The 17,889-nt window shown below is 41.0% G+C and overlaps 1 protein-coding gene across 4 annotated transcripts in view; it reads left to right on the top strand.

Annotated features, from left to right (window-relative positions):
• The window catches only part of KIAA0226 (KIAA0226 ortholog), a 39,920-nt gene that overhangs the window by 14,018 nt on the left and 8,013 nt on the right, over window positions 1-17,889 (top strand). For 2 of the 4 annotated variants that reach the window (XM_012641248.1, XM_012641241.1), the window contains exons 3-10: window positions 679-838; window positions 1,448-1,554; window positions 2,575-2,731; window positions 3,363-3,896; window positions 7,577-7,666; window positions 8,403-8,518; window positions 9,260-9,470; window positions 10,152-10,253. In XM_012641248.1, coding sequence (XP_012496702.1) covers window positions 679-838; window positions 1,448-1,554; window positions 2,575-2,731; window positions 3,363-3,896; window positions 7,577-7,666; window positions 8,403-8,518; window positions 9,260-9,470; window positions 10,152-10,253 — 1,477 coding nt within the window. The remainder of the gene's footprint in view (window positions 1-678; window positions 839-1,447; window positions 1,555-2,574; window positions 2,732-3,362; window positions 3,897-7,576; window positions 7,667-8,402; window positions 8,519-9,259; window positions 9,471-10,151; window positions 10,254-17,889) is intronic. The other 2 variants (XM_012641262.1, XM_012641255.1) reach the window with 1 other exon arrangement.

A 17,889-nucleotide genomic window follows, 5' to 3' on the forward strand; every position in this document is an offset into this window, starting at 1 on the left:
AGGGTCTCACTCTTGCTCAGGCTGGTTTCGAACTCCTGAGCTCAAACAATCCGCCCGCCTCGGCCTCCCAGAGAGCTAGGATTACAGGCGTGGAGCCACCGCGCCCGGCCGATCCATGCATTTTTGGCACTGATCTTGGGCTGTGAGACCTTACTTTTATTAGAGAAACAGCCAAATAAGAGAAGTTTCCAAACAGAGAATGCTGTGGCTAGAACCAAAAGGAAGTACTCAGATGGCTTCCCTTTGGGGGAGAATATTTGGTGGCATTTTTCCTAGGTCCTTTCTTCCATATTTTTGTTGCATTCTTTCTGGAGGCTACCTAACATAGAGGATTCTGAGAGAAGCCAAGAGATCAAGTTCATTCGTCCTCTGAATATCCCAGAACAGATTCCTCTTTGGAGTTAGAACATAAAGAGCCCGATGTAGCAGCTTTGTCCTCTCCTGGCTCTGCATGTCAGGTTTTAACTGCTTAGTCCCTCACCAGTGGCCCAGTTCCGCATCGAAGCCGTTAATCCCTTACTTTGTTCTCTTTCTCCAGTGGCCTCTAGGTGCCAGGTGGAGGAAAGTACCTCTGAGTGCCTTCCCTTACATGTCTCAATTTAGTTCTTAGGTCATTAGGTCTCAATCTTGCTCGTCTTCCAGGATGTATGTTTTGACTCATGTTTGTTTGCCTCCCAGTTCATCAACTTACATGAGAATGGCCAGAGCAATGCTGACAGTGTGAGTGAGCGTGCCGTTGCAGAACTGTGGCTGCAGCACAGCTTGCAGTGCCACTGCCTCTCAGCCCAGCTCCGACCTCTGCTCGGGGATAGACAATATATCAGAAAATTCTACACAGGTAGGTAGGGGCCACTTAGTCAGGATTGTTGCTTATACCTCCTCATTCTCTTCTACCTCACTATTGCTTTATAGAAATATCCCTCTAACCTCAGAGCCTCATTTTTCACTTGATGCCATAGGGATTCTACTCAGAAACACGTATCCAGTTTTCTCTCACCTCCCATGTAAAACACAATCAAACTTTATGCTAAGGTATTCCCCTACTCCCATACACACAAACCAATAGGAATAACTACCATTTACTGAGAGTTTCCTGTGTGCCAATCACTGTTATACTATATACTCTTCACAACAGCCCTGAGAGTTGGGTAGCAGTACCCCTGTTTTCCAATCAGAGACAGAGCTAAAGGAGGGTTGTGACTTGGCCCAAATCACCCAAACTAGGATTCAAATTTGGATCATTCTAACTTTGATGACTCTTGCCTCGGCCCCTTTGCTATAGTAGCCTCTTCTGTACTTCCTGATTTCCTTTCACTCCAGTGGCATGATTCTTCCCTATTTATTTTTATTTTATTCCTCTCTCTCCCTGACCTTCTCCTAGGGCATACAGAGAAGCTAAAGATCTCCCTGTTGGGTTCCATCACCATAGTAGTTTTTCTTTCCCCAGATACTGCTTTCCTGCTAAGTGACGCCCACGTCACGGCCATGCTCCAATGCCTAGAAGCAGTGGAACAGAACAACCCCCGCCTCCTGGCTCAGATTGATGCATCTATGGTAAAAGGGGCAAGGAATTATCTGTGTCTATGCTGGGCCCCTGGACCTCACCATGATGTAACCCTCTATAGCAAACTACTTCTTTACTTAGGCAATTGTGAGCTGAAAGTCTGTCATTTTAAAAAAATGCATGGAGAGAAGGGGAAGTACTATTAAGTACCTGTTGAAGTAAAAGGTCTAAACTTAGGTCTGTTTGCTGGGAGTGGGGGTATGTTTTTTAAACCCATGGGATCCTTAGTCTGAGTAAGTATCTCAAGGCTTGACAGAGAGCTGAGGAGGGATGGTTCTGAATCAGGAGTAGGGTTTAGTGTCAGACCTAGTGGCTTAATGTTACGTGGAATCTTTTTTTTCTTTGATACAAAGAAAATTTTGTTGCCTATGATTAAATTACCTCATCATAATACTCAAAGTCAGTGCTTTAGCTAGAATGGAATTGAAGTCCCTACTCCTTTTAGAAGGGGATCCCCTCTCTCCTGGTTCTTTTAATTTTGATTATTGGTTACTACCCATTCAGTACTTTCTATGTGCCAAGCATGGTGCTATCTATGTACAATACATGCATCATCTCATTTAACGCTCACAACTCTGAGGTCAGCATTAATCTGAATTTATAAAGGAGGTCATTGAGGCACAGAGTAGATAAGTCACTTGTCCAAAGTTTGGACCAAATAGCTTATAAGTGACAGGGCCCAGATTTCAACCTGGGCCTATATGGCTTCTGATTCCACATGCATAATCTTAAGCACTTTGTTGTGCTGCCTGCATGATAAAGCACTCCAGGTTTGACCACCTGGAAGGATTCTAGTGCAGAAGCTGTGATGTATAGCAGGACTTCAAGGTTTCAAAGTTATAAGCTGTGTGCTATAGTAGAGGGTAATTGTGCTATATCTATTGGCTGTAGCTAAAGTCCATGCCTGCTGCCAAAGGCCAGCTTCTACTAGCATTTCTGAAGTAAATGAATGCCCTTCCTCTGAAAACCTCTATCTTTGACTTTGACATATTTTGTTTTGTTTTGTTTAGTTCGCCAGAAAGCACGAGAGCCCACTATTGGTGACAAAGAGCCAGAGCCTGACAGCTCTGCCTGGTTCCACATACACCCCTCCAACCAGCTATGCTCAGCATTCCTACTTCGGGTCCTTCTCTAGCCTGCACCAATCCGTGCCCAACAACAGCTCGGGTATGGGGGCAGGAAGGGGTGGTTATTACATGTATTCCCAGCCATGGAAAATAGAAGACTTTGTTGGTGCTCACAGGCTGGGAATTGAGCATAGGGTTGGTGCAGTTTGTCAAACTTCATGTGTTAATAATGGACATCTGAAAAGGTTTATATGGTGACTAGCCTAAGATGATTCAGTAGAATCATTAAATAACAGAGGAAAGAGAAATTTAGATTTCCCAGGGTTTCTAATCTACATTGCCAAGAAGGCATTTAAATAATAGGTAACATTTATTAATTGCCTGCCACGTGTTATGCTGTTATAATCAATTTATATGAAACAATGTATATGTATTTTCTCATTTGATCCTTAAAACAGTCCTATGAGGTAGTTATTATTATTGCTCATTTTCCAGATGAGTGGATACTAATAAGCAATAAAGCCACTGTCTCAAGAGCCCATACTCTTTACTTAGCTGCTTCTAAATAATTTTTTACTTTATTTGACTTACCTTTCTGAGGTAACACCATGTGTCCTGGGCATCCGGTAATAATAAGGAATTTGGTCCTTAGTTGTGGGGAAGCCTTTCATGTATGCTGCAGGATTCCAGCTCACCTTTCTCTCCCCTTACCCTTTCTTTTTATATCCTAGAGAGAAGATCTACTTCTTTTTCACTCTCTGGCCCTCCCCGGAAACCTCAAGAAAGCAGAGGGCACATCTCACCAGCAGAGGATCAAACCCCCCAAGCCCCCTTGCTTTCAGTCTCTGCACTAGCCAGGGATTCTCCTTCAACCCCAAATGAGATGAGCTCTAGCACTCTAACCAGCCCCATAGAGGCATCCTGGGTCAGCAGCCAAAATGATTCCCCAAGTGATGCCAGTGAGGGGCCTGAGTACCTGGCCATTGGCAACCTGGACCCCCGAGGCCGGACTGCCAGCTCTCAAAGTCACAGCAGCAATGCCGAGAGCAGCAGCTCCAATTTGTTCTCCTCCAGCAGCTCCCAGAAGCCAGATTCTGCTGCTTCTTCCTTAGGGGACCAGGAGGGAGGTAGGGAGAGCCAGCTATCCAGTGTCCTTCGCAGGTCCAGCTTCTCAGAGGGGCAGACACTCACTGTCACCAGTGGGACGAAGAAGAGCCATATTCGCTCCCATTCAGATACCAACATCGCTTCCAGGGGAGTCCCAGGTAATGATGAGCACAGCTGCTAGTTAGCAAGGTGGCCCCTGAATTCAGGGTGGAAAGGGGGTTTGTTTTTGAGATTTTTCAAGTGGCAGAAAGAGAAGCTATGTTTCTGATGACATGATATCCTGCTTTATAATGAAAGAGAGAAGTTTGTAATGTGATACTGATACTCAAAATCTCCGAATATGTTTGTTTGTTCCCGTTATACATTGCTAAATATTAAATGCTTCCTGGATTCTTTACTAGTTCCCTGGCATCAGAGGATAGTGTGACTCATCACAGTGCAAATTTTATTTATATATTTATTGAAACGAAGTTTATTGAGGAAAGACAAGATAGGTTTACAGAGCAAGAGGAAGATATAGGTTTATAGAGTAAGAGCAAGATACATTCACCACAGAGCAGCAAATGGGCCTCTTGTAACAAAAAGTCCACCAGTTTAAGTTTAAAATATGTCTCTCAGACTGAGGGAAAATATTAATGAGCTTTAAAAATAATCACGTTAAATCCCTTCTCTCTTCCTGTGATTTCTTAGAAGTTTGATCAGGATGATGTAATACCAATATGAGAGAAACAAAGTGATACTAGAGTTTTCTAATTAAAACTAGGGATATAGTGAGTGTGGGGTGGTGTGACCTAGTAATCAAGTAGGTGGGGCTGACTGCTGCATCGCTGATGCAGGCTGAGAGGCAGTCAGGTAAGGAGGCCCTGGCCACTGACACCTCTGTTGCAGAAGCACCAGCTGACAGCAGGGAGCAGCCTAGACATGGGGAAGGAGGGTTTCATTGCTTTTGCCATCTCCCTGCCATTGTCTTTCCTGGGTTTTTGGTATCTGGCAGGCTTTGGTTGAGTTTCATTTGTCGTAGAATCTCTCTAACAGCAAGTATAACATGGACCTTTGTGCTCAAAGCCATTCTGGGTCAGGAAAGCCACAGAAATAAAATATTAAAAATTCAATAAGACTGAAAAAAAAAAAGGATTTCCTGTAGCAACTGGAGCTGCCATTGCTTTCTCTTTGTAATTTCTAGAAAAGTGAGAGCTAAGGTCCTCATGTGAAACCTTTGGAATGACAAACTTTTGTTTCTGTTTTCCCTCAAGCATGTGATTTGACTTATTAGAACTCTTTAGGAGAAAGATCTCCAAATCAAAGCCTGTCTTCCCACTAGCTTTCTTAGATGTGAAGAGTGCTTGGATTAAATCCTCACTTCACATCTGCTGCTGGAGGCCTGGTATCTACTATATTCTAAGCCACTGGCCTTTGAGCATGTATAACTTCCCTGCCTCTATCCTTGAATCCGTGTGGATTCCAAAAACCACAATAACCTTCATTGGAAAAGGGAGCCAGGGAAAACATGCAAAAGGGTCTGAGGAAGTATGGTTCATGTATAGCTTCTCGTACAAGTCATCCCTCCTTCAGCACTGGGGTTCCCTCTGAGGAATTACATACCTACTTCTGCTAGGTAAAAATGTAGGACACTCTTTTTTTTCTCTATCCCTCTATTCTTGTTTGCTCTGTCTGGACTCTCTTCTGCACCTGTCTGTCTACCTACAGGAGGCCCCAGGAATATCACCATTATAGTTGAAGATCCCATTGCAGGTTTGGGAGTTGGTCTTCCACCTCCTCTTCCTTCTGCTCCTCTGTGACCATGTTACTTAGTTCAGAACCTCCTTTTCCAGTCTGGTGTCAAATCAAGTCTGGCTAGTCTGGTCCTGTTTCCATGCTTGGACCTGTCTGTAAAATGTCACCAATATTTCATGTGATATATCTTCTGCCTACAACTTCCAGATGCCTCCTTCAGTCTCCCAGTAGCTTCTGGGAGACAGAATCAAGACTTATCAATTCAGTTTTTCCCAAAGGTGAAACTGAGCCTGCTGTTTGTCTAAGGCATCATGATTAATCAGTGGCAGAATTCTTAAGACTGAGTACTTCCTATGGATTACTTTATTTTCCTTGAATTAACACCAGATTGTGTTTTATCCCCTTTCTGTGGTCTTGGATATGCTTGCATGCTTTTTGCCTTTCCTAGAGTTCCCTGTTTCCTTTTTCTTTCACCTGTCTTCATTACCCTATAAGTTCCTGCACCCCATTCCATCCATTGCACAGGATTTTTCTAGTGACTTAAGTCTGTTTCCTTGGTTTTCATGCTGGTGTTCAAACTGAGTCTTGTGTTCCTTTCTGGGTAGCATAATTCATGGAGATATTAACACTAGAATGTGTTGGTAGGACAGAATGGTAAGGGAAGACTAAAAACCATGGCCTCCTTGTAATGGGTGAAGTCACTGGGTATGTTTGCTTGGCAAAGAGAAGATTAAAGAGGAATAAAGTCTGTAGGATCATTATATAGAAGAGCATTGTTGTTCTTGAGATGAGAAATTGTAAGAAGGCAGATATCAAGTGAGTGTAAGGAAATTCTAAGAATTAATCGAATGGGCAGCATCAGGAGGTAGTGATCTCAGTAAGTAAAGGCTGAATGGCCACATGTTGTAATGAAGTCAGGTCATGGTGTTGGAGTTTCTGTTACGTGCTAGTTTGACTGGGGATCTCAAAGGTGCCTTCCAAGTCATGTTTTTTACTAAGGCTTCATGGTGACTGCTAGTTTCTCCTCAGTTTAGTAGAGAGGAGCAGAGCCCACTACCAGGGCCACCAGAAGTCTTTGAGGCCCAAGGAGAACACAAAATTATCTCTTACCACATATTAGCATTTTTTGTGAGAGGAGCAGCAGACAGGTTAGCAATATCAGGGAAATGGTCAGATGCAGTTCAGTCATTCATTCTCCCACAGCATCCCGCTCATTTCTCAAGCACCCACTTGCTTTTCAACCTGCTCTTCCTGCTGTGGTACTGGAAATTTTGTATTTCCTTTTGAAGAACATCAGTTTCTCATTTCCTAGAAACCCTGCCTGCTGCTATTCTCCACTCGCAACTCTCACTGCTCCTATTACTCCTATTGCTAGGCACCTGCTGTTTTGCCAGCCTTTTCTTAAAACCTCTCCCTTCCTTCTCCAATAAGGATGGGCCCACAGCCCTGTGACTGAGTCCTTTGGTTACAAGGCCCTCTTCTTTGGCTTTTCCAGCATTGCCTTGATGCTTCTTTAAAGGATATTACTGGATTTTATTTTGTTTCCTTAGTGAATATAAACCTTCTGATATTATTATTATTATTATTTTTGGATGAGGTCTTGCTGTGATGCCAAGGCTGGTCTCAAACTATTCTTTCTGCCTCAGCCTCCTCCAAGTCCTTCTGATATTATTTTGAAACTTAGTATGAAGGTATCAGAAAAGTTTCAATGTGCTTGTCTTTGTTTTACCATCTGAAGACTGTTTTCTAAATTGGATAGAGGAGGAGGATAGAAATTGGCTGATATTCCTATAATCTATGGTTAAAAGATGGAAGAAAAGAGAAATGAATTCATGAATCCATTTTGATTTGATTCTTTTCATCTTTGTGTTGCCCCGTTCTGGATCATTTTTCCTCTTTTCCACCGAGAATGTGCTGACTTTCCGTCTCCTTTCCTCCATGTGTTCCTGTATTCTTGGCTGTTCTCTGTTGGTGTGCCACCTTTCTCCTGTTTGGGAGGGCTTTGGGAATGAGTACAGTTAAATGTTGAAACTCCAAAGTCGGGAATGTATCTGTTGCTCACTTCGTATGTGTGTTTTTACTTCCTGGTGGTCACTATCACTAGAATCCTGCAATGATAAGTCGAAGTTGAAAGGCCCCTTGTCTGGTCAAAGCAGTGAAGGCAGCACACCCAGCTCTCTGTACCTGGAGTATGGTAAGTGAGTACTAGGAAGGCCAGGGCTAAAATTGTGTCTTTTCTCTGCTCTCTCCTTGTGCCTGCTAAGCTGTAAGCTTTGGGGTTCATCTCAGCTCTGTGGAGGGTATGCACTGTACAGTCTCACCCACCCTTTTGTCATTTTCAACCCCTGTGCTAGAAGTCACACCTACCTGCCATTTCTCTTGCTCCTCTCTGACTTCGGGTTCCCACCCTGTGTTATGCTCTGCGTGTTATCACCCTGTGTCAGTTGATCCAGATGGAATGGCTCTTAGAGTGGGTGCGAGGGACCTTGAAAAGAAGCCCTGGAACATCTGGGCTTAATTACCAGAAGACAAGCTCTACATGGAAATCAGACACAGGAGGAAGCCATTTGTGTCCTTTTCTGATTGTCAGTACAGGGTTTTTAAAATTTATTTCACTTATTTTTTTATTTTTTATGGGGTAGAAGGTAAAGTATGTTGTCTTTAAATTTAGATGGTAAAAGGATTGTCTCCAGGCTCTATTATTCCACCATTCTCCAACCAAGAGGCTTATTGCTTTGGGATTCTAAGAGTCTGAGTAATTCCTTTAGAAGGTAGAAGGTATTTTCTTTTCAACCTCTAATTCCCAGTTACCTGGGAAGACTTGGGAACATCTTTAGTGATAAATCTTCAGACTTCTCAAAGTAGCTTGGCTGTTACAGATTTGCATTTCAAGTCAAAGTTTTTTATGTCCATGTTCCATTTTCTCACAGAGGGTGGTCAGTACCAGTGCTCAGGGGAAGGCATGTTCCGAAGACCATCAGAAGGACAGTCGCTCATCAGCTACCTCTCTGAGCAAGACTTTGGCAGCTGTGCAGACCTGGAAAAGGTGAGGAATCTAAGGGGCTGAAGAGCTTATGAGTTGGGACATCTGGCCTGAGGGTCTGTGGTACCATTTGTTCTAATGAAATTTTGGGTACACAGCAGTGACATGAATATAGAACATAGTAAAGATAAGTTCACAGTGAATATGAACTCAGCAAGTTCTATTTCCAGGGAACTCTTCAGGAAGTGTGTACTCCTTGTTGAGTCTAAAATATTATCGATTTTATCTTAAAAGCCAACCTGGGCAGAGAAACCTTGAATTTTTACCACATTATTGTTGTTCCCTTGACCCTGGAACTTTAGGTAAATACTGTTTCCAGAACCAACATCTATATTTTAGTCTAAGGCTCAGATATATATTATAATATATAACATCCGTGTAGCATTTTATAGCTTACAAAGCACTTTTATCTTGAGACATAGCATTTACCTTAATACTTCACATACAAGCGTATGACTTTGGGAAAGAGCCTGATTGAAATCCTGGGCTTCTTCTCTGTCATATTTTTATGTAGAAAGTGGGACAGGAGGGGATAGGCATGGCCAGGTAAGAGAGCAAAGAGAATCTGGAACAAGTTTTCTGGCTATCAGCTTTCGTTATAGTAAAAATGTATATTTCCCCTGGGTGTCTTCAGTAAAAGCGGTACATATCTTGGAAGCTCCACTTTCTAACATTGTAATCAGTGAGGCATTCAACATTCTAACCCCTTGCTGAGCAACTTCTTTGGTACTCTCCTTCCCCCAGGAGAATGCCCACTTCAGCATCTCAGAGTCCTTGATTGCCGCCATTGAGCTAATGAAATGCAATATGATGAGCCAGTGCCTAGAAGAGGAGGAAGTAGAGGAAGAAGACAGTGATAGAGAAATCCAGGAACTGAAGCAGAAGATCCGCCTTCGGCGCCAACAGATCCGAACCAAGAATATGTTCCCCATATACCAGGAGGCTGAGCATGGAAGTGAGTGAGGCCTATGACCACCTCTGTTCCCACAGTTGTAAGCCTTCAGAATAAGGCTTGGTGCCTTGTGGGTTTTCTTTTTGGTTTTCATTTGGAATATTATACCCAAACCAAGGGTTCCTCTACTGTCAGGAAGATAATTCTATGTTGTTCTGGTTTTTTCCTATCATGCCAGGAATACTCATCCTAGAGTTCGTCCATTTCCTACATCAGAAATACCATCCTTTCAAAATAGGTTTCTTTTTTTTTTTTTCTTTTGAGATAGAGTCTTGCTAAGTTGCCCAGGCTGGTCTCGAGCTACTGGACTCGAGTGACCCTCCTGCCTCAGTTTCCTGAGTTCCTGGGATTACAAGCACATGCTACCATGCCTAACATCAAAATAGGTTTCTGATATGAGGAGAACTAAGGACCCTGGTCCCAGATTTGCTTCCCAGATAGGAGTACCTTCTGTTTACTTAAAACTTTCTAAAGGAATAAACAAGCAAGAAGTGCTAGTTTCCACTTCAACAGTATCACTCGCAGCCAAGGTTCCATTTCTTTTTGTTGAATCATACCAGGTCCCTTTTATTTATTTGTTTATTTATTTACCATAATTCAGACATCGAGGGTACCAGGTCCCTTTTATTGGGATACCTCTTTCTATCCTATTTATTACTTTTTTTTTTTTTTCAAATACAACAGGCTTTCGAGTCACCTCCAGCAGCTCCCAGTTCAGTTCACGTGATTCGGCGCAGTTCTCTGATTCTGGCTCTACTGATGAGGTTGATGAATTTGAAATCCAAGGTAAGAAGTGACACTTTGTTACAAGGGAGCTTTCATTACCTGTTTCTTTCAATTTAGAATCATAGGCTGAGAAGCTTTTCCTGAGTAAAAGATTTTCATTATGGTCCATTATGAATTATTGTCAGCTATTTTAAGGGACAGCCTCTCTTGCTAAAAACAAAACCCCTTTAAAATTTAAGCAGAAAAAAACACTGAAAGGAAGTGATCTAGATGGAGTGGGCTGGCTGTTCGAGTCCTCAGTTATATCTTTCTCTTGGGTTCTCACTCTGATTCTTTTGTCTAGCTCCTAGGGTAGGCTCATACCACATGAAATTAGAATCCTATTCTCCTGTGCTCCGTAACACAACTGAAATTGTTTCAAAGTGTTCAAAAGAAGCTTTACTATAATGCTAAGAGAAAAGGACAAAAAGAATCATGTCGGGGGTGGGGGGGAGGGAAGTGAAAAAGGAAAAAAAAATCCAGTTTATAAAATAGAGCTTTAATTTGTGTCATACCAGTACTAACTTGCTTAGCAGAATCATAGGCTCTTTCTGTTGTTGTTGTTATTGTTATTGTTGTTAGCATAGAGAAGGGGAAGAGTTCTAATCTGGGAAGGCAGTTGTGTTAAATCAGACTAATGTCCCATTCCTGCAAATCATAGATTTCTTCAAATTCGCATCAGCAAAACAGACAAACAAAAAAACAGTTCAGGGACATAAGCTCTTCCATCATGGGTGTAACCAAGAGTAGCTTCCTAACAGAGGTGAATTGTATCTATAGTTCTCTACTACAACACACACACATACACACACAGGTGAACTGTTTCCATAATTCTATATCATAACATTGGAACATGGTGATGAATAGATCTTTTATTACATGAAGCTCTGATTTCCTTTTTATACCAATCTAGAGAACCCACTCACCTGCACAGACCTCCAGATGCAGGTGCCAGGTTTCTTCACCCTTTACAAATTCAGTGTTCACACATATTTTCCAGGTCTCCAGGAAGTCTTCCTTCTGTGTTCTCCTTAATGTATCTGATTTCTGTTCATGACAATAATAGGTTGTCACTTAAAACTCCATTTTTTTCTTTGTTTATATGTGGTTTTCCATTAGTTCTCCAATTCTTCACCATTAGCTGGGTGTCCTACAATTCAGTTCTGACACTAACTACCTGGAGTTAGCACAGATCCCACAGATTAAGGGTTCAGTCCGGCAAGATTAATCTCACTTCAGATGCCAAAGATAAGTAGGGTTACCAGGCCACCTGGACTTTTGCTTCATTGGCTACAAATTCAGGCGTTCCCATGACCCCCTTACCCCATGTTCAATAATTCACTAGAATGACACAAAATTTAGGAAAGTGTTATGATTATAGTTTATTATAAAGGATACAAATAAACAGCCACATGAAGAGGTACGTAGGGCAAGGTCCTGAAGAGTCCTGAGCACAGGAACCTTTGCCCCTGTGGAGTCAGGGTGCTTCACCTTCCCGGTGCATTGATACGTTCACCAACCAGGAAGCTCCCCCAAACCTCTTCATTCCAAGTTTTTAATTCACATTTTATTATGCAGGCATGATTGATTAAGTCATTGGCCATTGGTAATTGAGCTCAATCTTCAGCCCCTCTCTCCTTCCTGGAGGTGAAGGGGGAGTGAAAGTTCAAATCCTCTAATCATGTGACTGGTTTTTCTGGTGACCGGCTCCCATTCTGAAGCTATCTAGGGGCCTGCCAAGAGTCACCTTATTAGCATACACCCAGGTATGATTGAAAGGGGGCTCCTTTTAAATAATAAAAGTCATTGCTATGATTCAGGATATTCCAAGGGTTTTAGGAGCTCTGTGCCAGGAACCAGGGACAAAGATCAAATAAATTTCATTATACCATAGTCTGTGATTGACTTGATCTTCTAATTAGAAGAAAATAAGATGGTTCTGCCCTCTGTCTCAGGATGAGTAGTCAGAATTTCATGAGAGTAATATCAATGTAAATTGAGAGCATTCTGCTTTACTGGGTATGGAGCAGTCCACTTGACTATTAACTCTGTTTCCTGAAGCAAACCAGGGAGCCAGGGGCAGCAATTCAGTCTGGAAGGAGCCTGCCTACGGGAAACAAAAGTGCACTCCTGTTGGAAGCATTGCTGCAGTTGTGTGCCCTGAAGAGACGTTTAATCAACTAATTCTCTAGTCAGTTCAGAGCAGAAATCCTTAAAGGAAAAGATCTTAAGACAGGGTTTCTTAACCTCTAGACTGGATAATTCTTTGTTGTGAGGGGCTGTGCTGTGCATTGTAAGATGTTTAGCATCATCCTGGCCTGTACCAACTAGATGCCTGTAGTACCCTCCTCCCCAGTCAAGACAATCAAAAATGTCTCCAGACATTACCAAAATCACTCCTGATTGAGAACCACTGCCTGAGGAGATCCTTGATGTTAGGTTAGTATGGGAGCAATAACTATCTTTCAAACTATAGTGAGTACCTACCTGTGGACGTAACTTCTTAAAAGCCATTTCATCTTTTGAAGCAAAGATCAAGTTCTGATTCCCGGAACATGTGGTATAGAACTGTCATTCTCATCAATTTACTTCCTGTCAGAATACTAAAGAGCCCCCTTTTATAATCATTATTACACAGATGATAGCGAAGGATCTAACCTGACTCACATGTCAAAGAATGGACTCTCAGTGTCGATGGCCTCGATGTTCTCAGGTAGCCTGTGTTGGAAGTGTGGATGTGCTCATACATGCATGTGCTAAATATCGTAGCAGCTTTTTTGTATCATGTGATCAGGTGATACCTGTCAAGGTTACGAGAACTTTAGGGTCTGGAGAACTAGTTGGAAAAAACTGGACTTAAGCCAAAACAACAAGCCAGGAACAATTTAGACATTCGAATATTCTTCATATGACTCCAACAATCCTCTCAGGAAGTTTGTCCTTGTTGATTCTTCCCTGCAGTGATAATTTTAGAATAAGTGGTCATTGTGACTGATAGAGACAGTGGACAGTTTAGAAAGGAATGGTAACATAAAGAATTTTGGTTCAAACCTATACCTAAGCTACTGCTACACATTCAGATAGCAAAAGTAGGATAGAATGGTATGAAGCTTGGTGTCTCTTTTGAATTTGAAGAGCCAACTTTCAGAAAGCTACCTTTGCTTGGTACTTCATATAGAATTAGGATTTACTGCTATAAATTCTATAATTTATAGGATTTACTGCTATAAATGTTGGTTTTTAGTAATTGCTTTGTGATCTAAACAAGTAGGTTTTCTGTAGGTGTGGTTAACTGAAAGAAAGTAGCAGTTTTCTACTCAAAATGGTTTTAAAACACATAAATAACATAACTCAGAACTTTTTATTAAACAGTTGATTATGACTGTTAATATTTTCAGGCACTAGAATTTGAAATAATTTAGATTAGCTAAAGATTTACAGAAACAAAGACAAATATCGCATCTTCTCACTTACATATGGGAGCTAAAAAAGTTGATCTCAGGGAGGTAGGGGGTGGAATGGTATTTACCAAAGGCTGGGAAGGATGTGGGGGTGGGGAGTGAAGTGAGGTTGGTACAAACCTCGGTTAATGGGTACAAACATACAGTTAGATAGAAGGAATACATTGTAGTATTCGTTGGCATAATAAGGTGACTATATTTAACAACAATATATTGTATATTTCAAAATAGCTAGAAGAGAAGATTTCTAGTGTTCCCAACACAAAGAATTGATAAATGTTCAAGGTGATGGGTATCCTCGGTACCCTTATTTAATCATTACATTATGTGCAGGTATCCAAATATCACATGTACCCCATAAATATATATAAATATTATGTATCAATTTTTAAAAATTAAAAAAAGATTTAAAGGAATAAAAATAATTTGGTCCCTTTTTCTCTACTTCTGAACTTTTATAATTTGTTCTAACATTATTCTTTCCTTGCTTGAGAAGTAATTATCCTAAGTCACTTTTTAACTGGTTTCTTATATATTTATAGCCACAGTCCTTTGCTGGTACATTTATTGACTGTCAGCCACTTCTCCATCAGAGCATATTCAATCTGCTTTAATCATAAGGCATACCTTTATTCAATCTTCCTAGCATCCTTCTTTTCCCCATTTTGGGAGCTTTAAAATTTTTATACACATGACAGGTTTTACTCCAAAATATGAAACATTTTTCAATTAAAAAACTATTTTTTCTTGTGACCCACAATCTCAACACTTTATGGGTCATGAGAGGAAAGCAATCAGAACAAGTCTCTATCAAAAGTAATGACTTACGTTTTTGTGGTCCTTTCTACACACAGCTTCAATTATGAAAGTATAATTTACAGTTCATTTTTATCTACTTTAGATTTCTTTATTGCTTTTTGTTCTTTGTCATCTGTTTCTGGTCTTTCAAAAAAATGTTTATTTTTTATGTTTTAATGGGTTTTTTTAAGAGACGGGGTCTTACCGTGTTACTGAGACTGGAGTGCAATGGCACGATCCTAGCTCACCGCAGCCTTGAACTCCTGGGCTCAAGCAATGTTCTTGCCTCAGCCTCCCCAGTAGCTAGGACTACAGACATGTGCCACTATGCCCAGCTAATTTTTTGTAGAGACGGAGTCTTGCTTTTTGCCCAGGCTGATCTCAAACTACTGGCCTCAGGCGATCCTCCCACCTTGGCCTCCCAAAGCACTGAGATTACAGGTGTGAGCCACTCTGCCTGGCCCGTTTCTGGTCTTTAATCAAGTTTGTTACTGGTACCAAATTCTTTCTAAAAAGTGTCATTATACTTCACATTAGCAATCTTCCTAATCGTGTCCAGAGGTTTATAGACATGTTTCTTTTTGGTCACTGTAAGTAATTTATACTATTGAATAGTATTTGGGGATACTGTCAGAAGAAAGGTCATCAGAATCTATAATACTTTTGAAAAAAATTAAAGGACTTAAGCATCATACTATGGACATTGTCGGTGATAAATACTCAGCATATTGTAATACTCTGCTTAATGTCATCACCTTTCTTAGATCCTGGCCATATGGAACAGAAGTATTTATGAAGAAAGTAGATTTGAAAGTTACTCTCTCCTAGCAATAAAGTAGATATAAACCTTGAAATCATAAAACTTATTCATAAAAAAGCTTTGTATTAATCAACATCTATTTCTTTATTTTTAAAAATTTTTTTACAGTGCTGTCCTTCAGAAATGATATTTCTTTTTTAAAAGCAATTTTATTGTGGTATAATTTTATATATCATAATTCCCCCACTTCAAGTATACAACTCAATGATTTTTAGTAAATTTACTAAGTTGTACAACCATCACCATAATCAAGTTCTAGAACATTTTCATCTCCCCCATAAGATCCCTTGTGCCTATTCACAGTTAATTCCAGTTCCCACCTCCAGCCCAAGTCAATGACTACTCTACTATAGATTTGCCTTTTCTGGACATTTCATATAAATAGAGTCATAATATGTGATATATGATCTTTTGTATCTGAGTTCCTTCACTTCATCTATTTCTGCTGATGGTATCTGCTAAATTGGTTTGATATTACTCATAAGTTTCCAATACCAGACAGTTTTTTCAACTTCTTTGGTTTTTGTTATCCTTGTTTTTGGGTTTTGTTTTTTTTTTTCCATCTTCATCCTTTTCTATGATGGCTTCATCAATACTTCTTTATCTTCCTTTGTAGATTCTTCTAGAGTTGCAGTCTTCTGCATATGTGTATCTAGTCAAGTCCAATCAGGAGACAGAAACCATTTGAATAGGGAAAGTTTAGTATAAAGAATTATTAGCTATAATGAGAGATTGATGTAATGGGAGATTGGCTCATGAGAAGTAAAGGGAACTCTAAAGAATACAGGAGAGCAGATAAGAGATAGTGCATCTGGGGAAGGAACAAATATGTAAGAGGGCCACATCCCCAAGGCTGAGATCCAGACCTCCTGGCTTACTGGATGGTGGAGAAGTTCTCTGAAGCACAGAGCTGCCCCAAGGTAGTACCAGGGGACACTATCCATGAGGAGATGCCATGCCAACAACTCTTGCTAGGAAACTGTTCTCTAGAGTGCTGGGAGAGGCTGCCCCCAGGGAGATGTTGGGCCTCGGGACTCAAGGAGTACTGGGGAAAATAGTTCATGTGGAGGTGCTAGGCCTATGGCACTCACTGTAAAGCTCTCCCAGGAAGCTGCCCCAGGGAGTACCAAGGAGAGCTGTTTATAAGAGGTACCACTCCTGGCACTCTGCTGCAAAGCTGCCCAAGGCATGCTTCCCCAGGGAAATTCACATGCACTACAGGAGTCAGCCTAGAGGAGCACACCAGAACCAGCATCCCTCCAGTGCCCTCTACTGACAGAGCTTAACGTCGGGCCAGCTGCCAAAAGAACCATTTATGGATCCAGCTCCATTATAGCAGAGCAAGCAAAAATAAGGGCAGATTTGGAGCTGAAAAGAAATAAATTGATAGCTGGCATAATATATAAAGACAAAAGTTCATGAACTGTAATTTCTGACAAGTTTTAAAATTATATCCAATTCAAGGTAATCAGTTGCTTCTCCGCCTCCTCCTGCTTTTTTTTTTTTTTTTTTTTTTTTTTTGAGACAGAGTCTCACTGTGTTGCCTGGGCTAGAGTGCCGTGGCGTCAGCCTAGCTCACAGCAACCTCAAACTCCTGGGCTCAAGCAATCCTCCTGCCCCAACCTCCCGAGTAGCTGGGACTACAGGCATGCGCCACCATGCCCAGCTAATTTTTTCTATATATTTTTAGTTGTCCAATTAATTTCTTTCTAATTTTAGTAGAGATGGGGTCTCGCTCTTGCTCAGGCTGGTTTCGAACTCCTGAGCTCAAACAATCCGCCCGCCTCGGCCTCCCAGAGAGCTAGGATTACAGGCGTGAGCCACCCTGCCTGGCCTCCCCCTGCCTTTTTAATCAATTTTTTTCTCTTTTTAAAACAAGAATAATTGTGGTTCTCTGCTTTAAAGTGTTTCCTCTTGAGTTAGCGATTACAGAAAATTCATTAGAGTTGGATTCCCAGATGTATTGGATTTGACCTTACCTGCTAGAAGGAAAACAGGATGGGAAGCAACATCAAACTGGTCAGTAAAGTCTGAGGCTGACTCTTCCTGTGCCTCACTTATTTTATTTAAACATTTGCATATTTTGCTAAGGTACCAAGGTTTTAACTACTTCTTTCCTGATCACCCAATACCAGTGTCTGAACATGCAGCAAATTCTTCTCCTTATAATATGTCATTGTTTTTGTTGTTGTTTGTTTTTATATTTTTTAACTTTTTTCAGTCAGTAATAATAGCCTTATCCTATCTAAAGCATTAAAAGTGCTTGAAATCAGATCTTTTGAAAAAATATATTAGTTTTTGTACAAAAAATCAATAAAAAGTTTCATAATTATGTTTAATTCCACTTGAAGGGTTAGTTTCTTGGACTCCTTCTGAAGTGCTCTCACTTGGGGTACATTTAATCCATCCAACTGAATAGCTTCCTCCTCTCTCTTTTCTCCTAAATTATCTATCTGTCTTAGACCCTGGTCTGCTTTCACTCAGATCCTTAACTAGTGTTCCCACCATGTCAACTTAGTCATCTGCTTGAACTGACTAGAGAGTCAGCAAGATATAGTACAGGCCCACTATCCATAGA

Source organism: Propithecus coquereli, unplaced genomic scaffold, assembly GCF_000956105.1.
Source record: "Propithecus coquereli isolate 6110/MARCELLA unplaced genomic scaffold, Pcoq_1.0 Scaffold10, whole genome shotgun sequence".
Classification (NCBI taxonomy): Eukaryota; Metazoa; Chordata; class Mammalia; order Primates; family Indriidae; genus Propithecus; species Propithecus coquereli.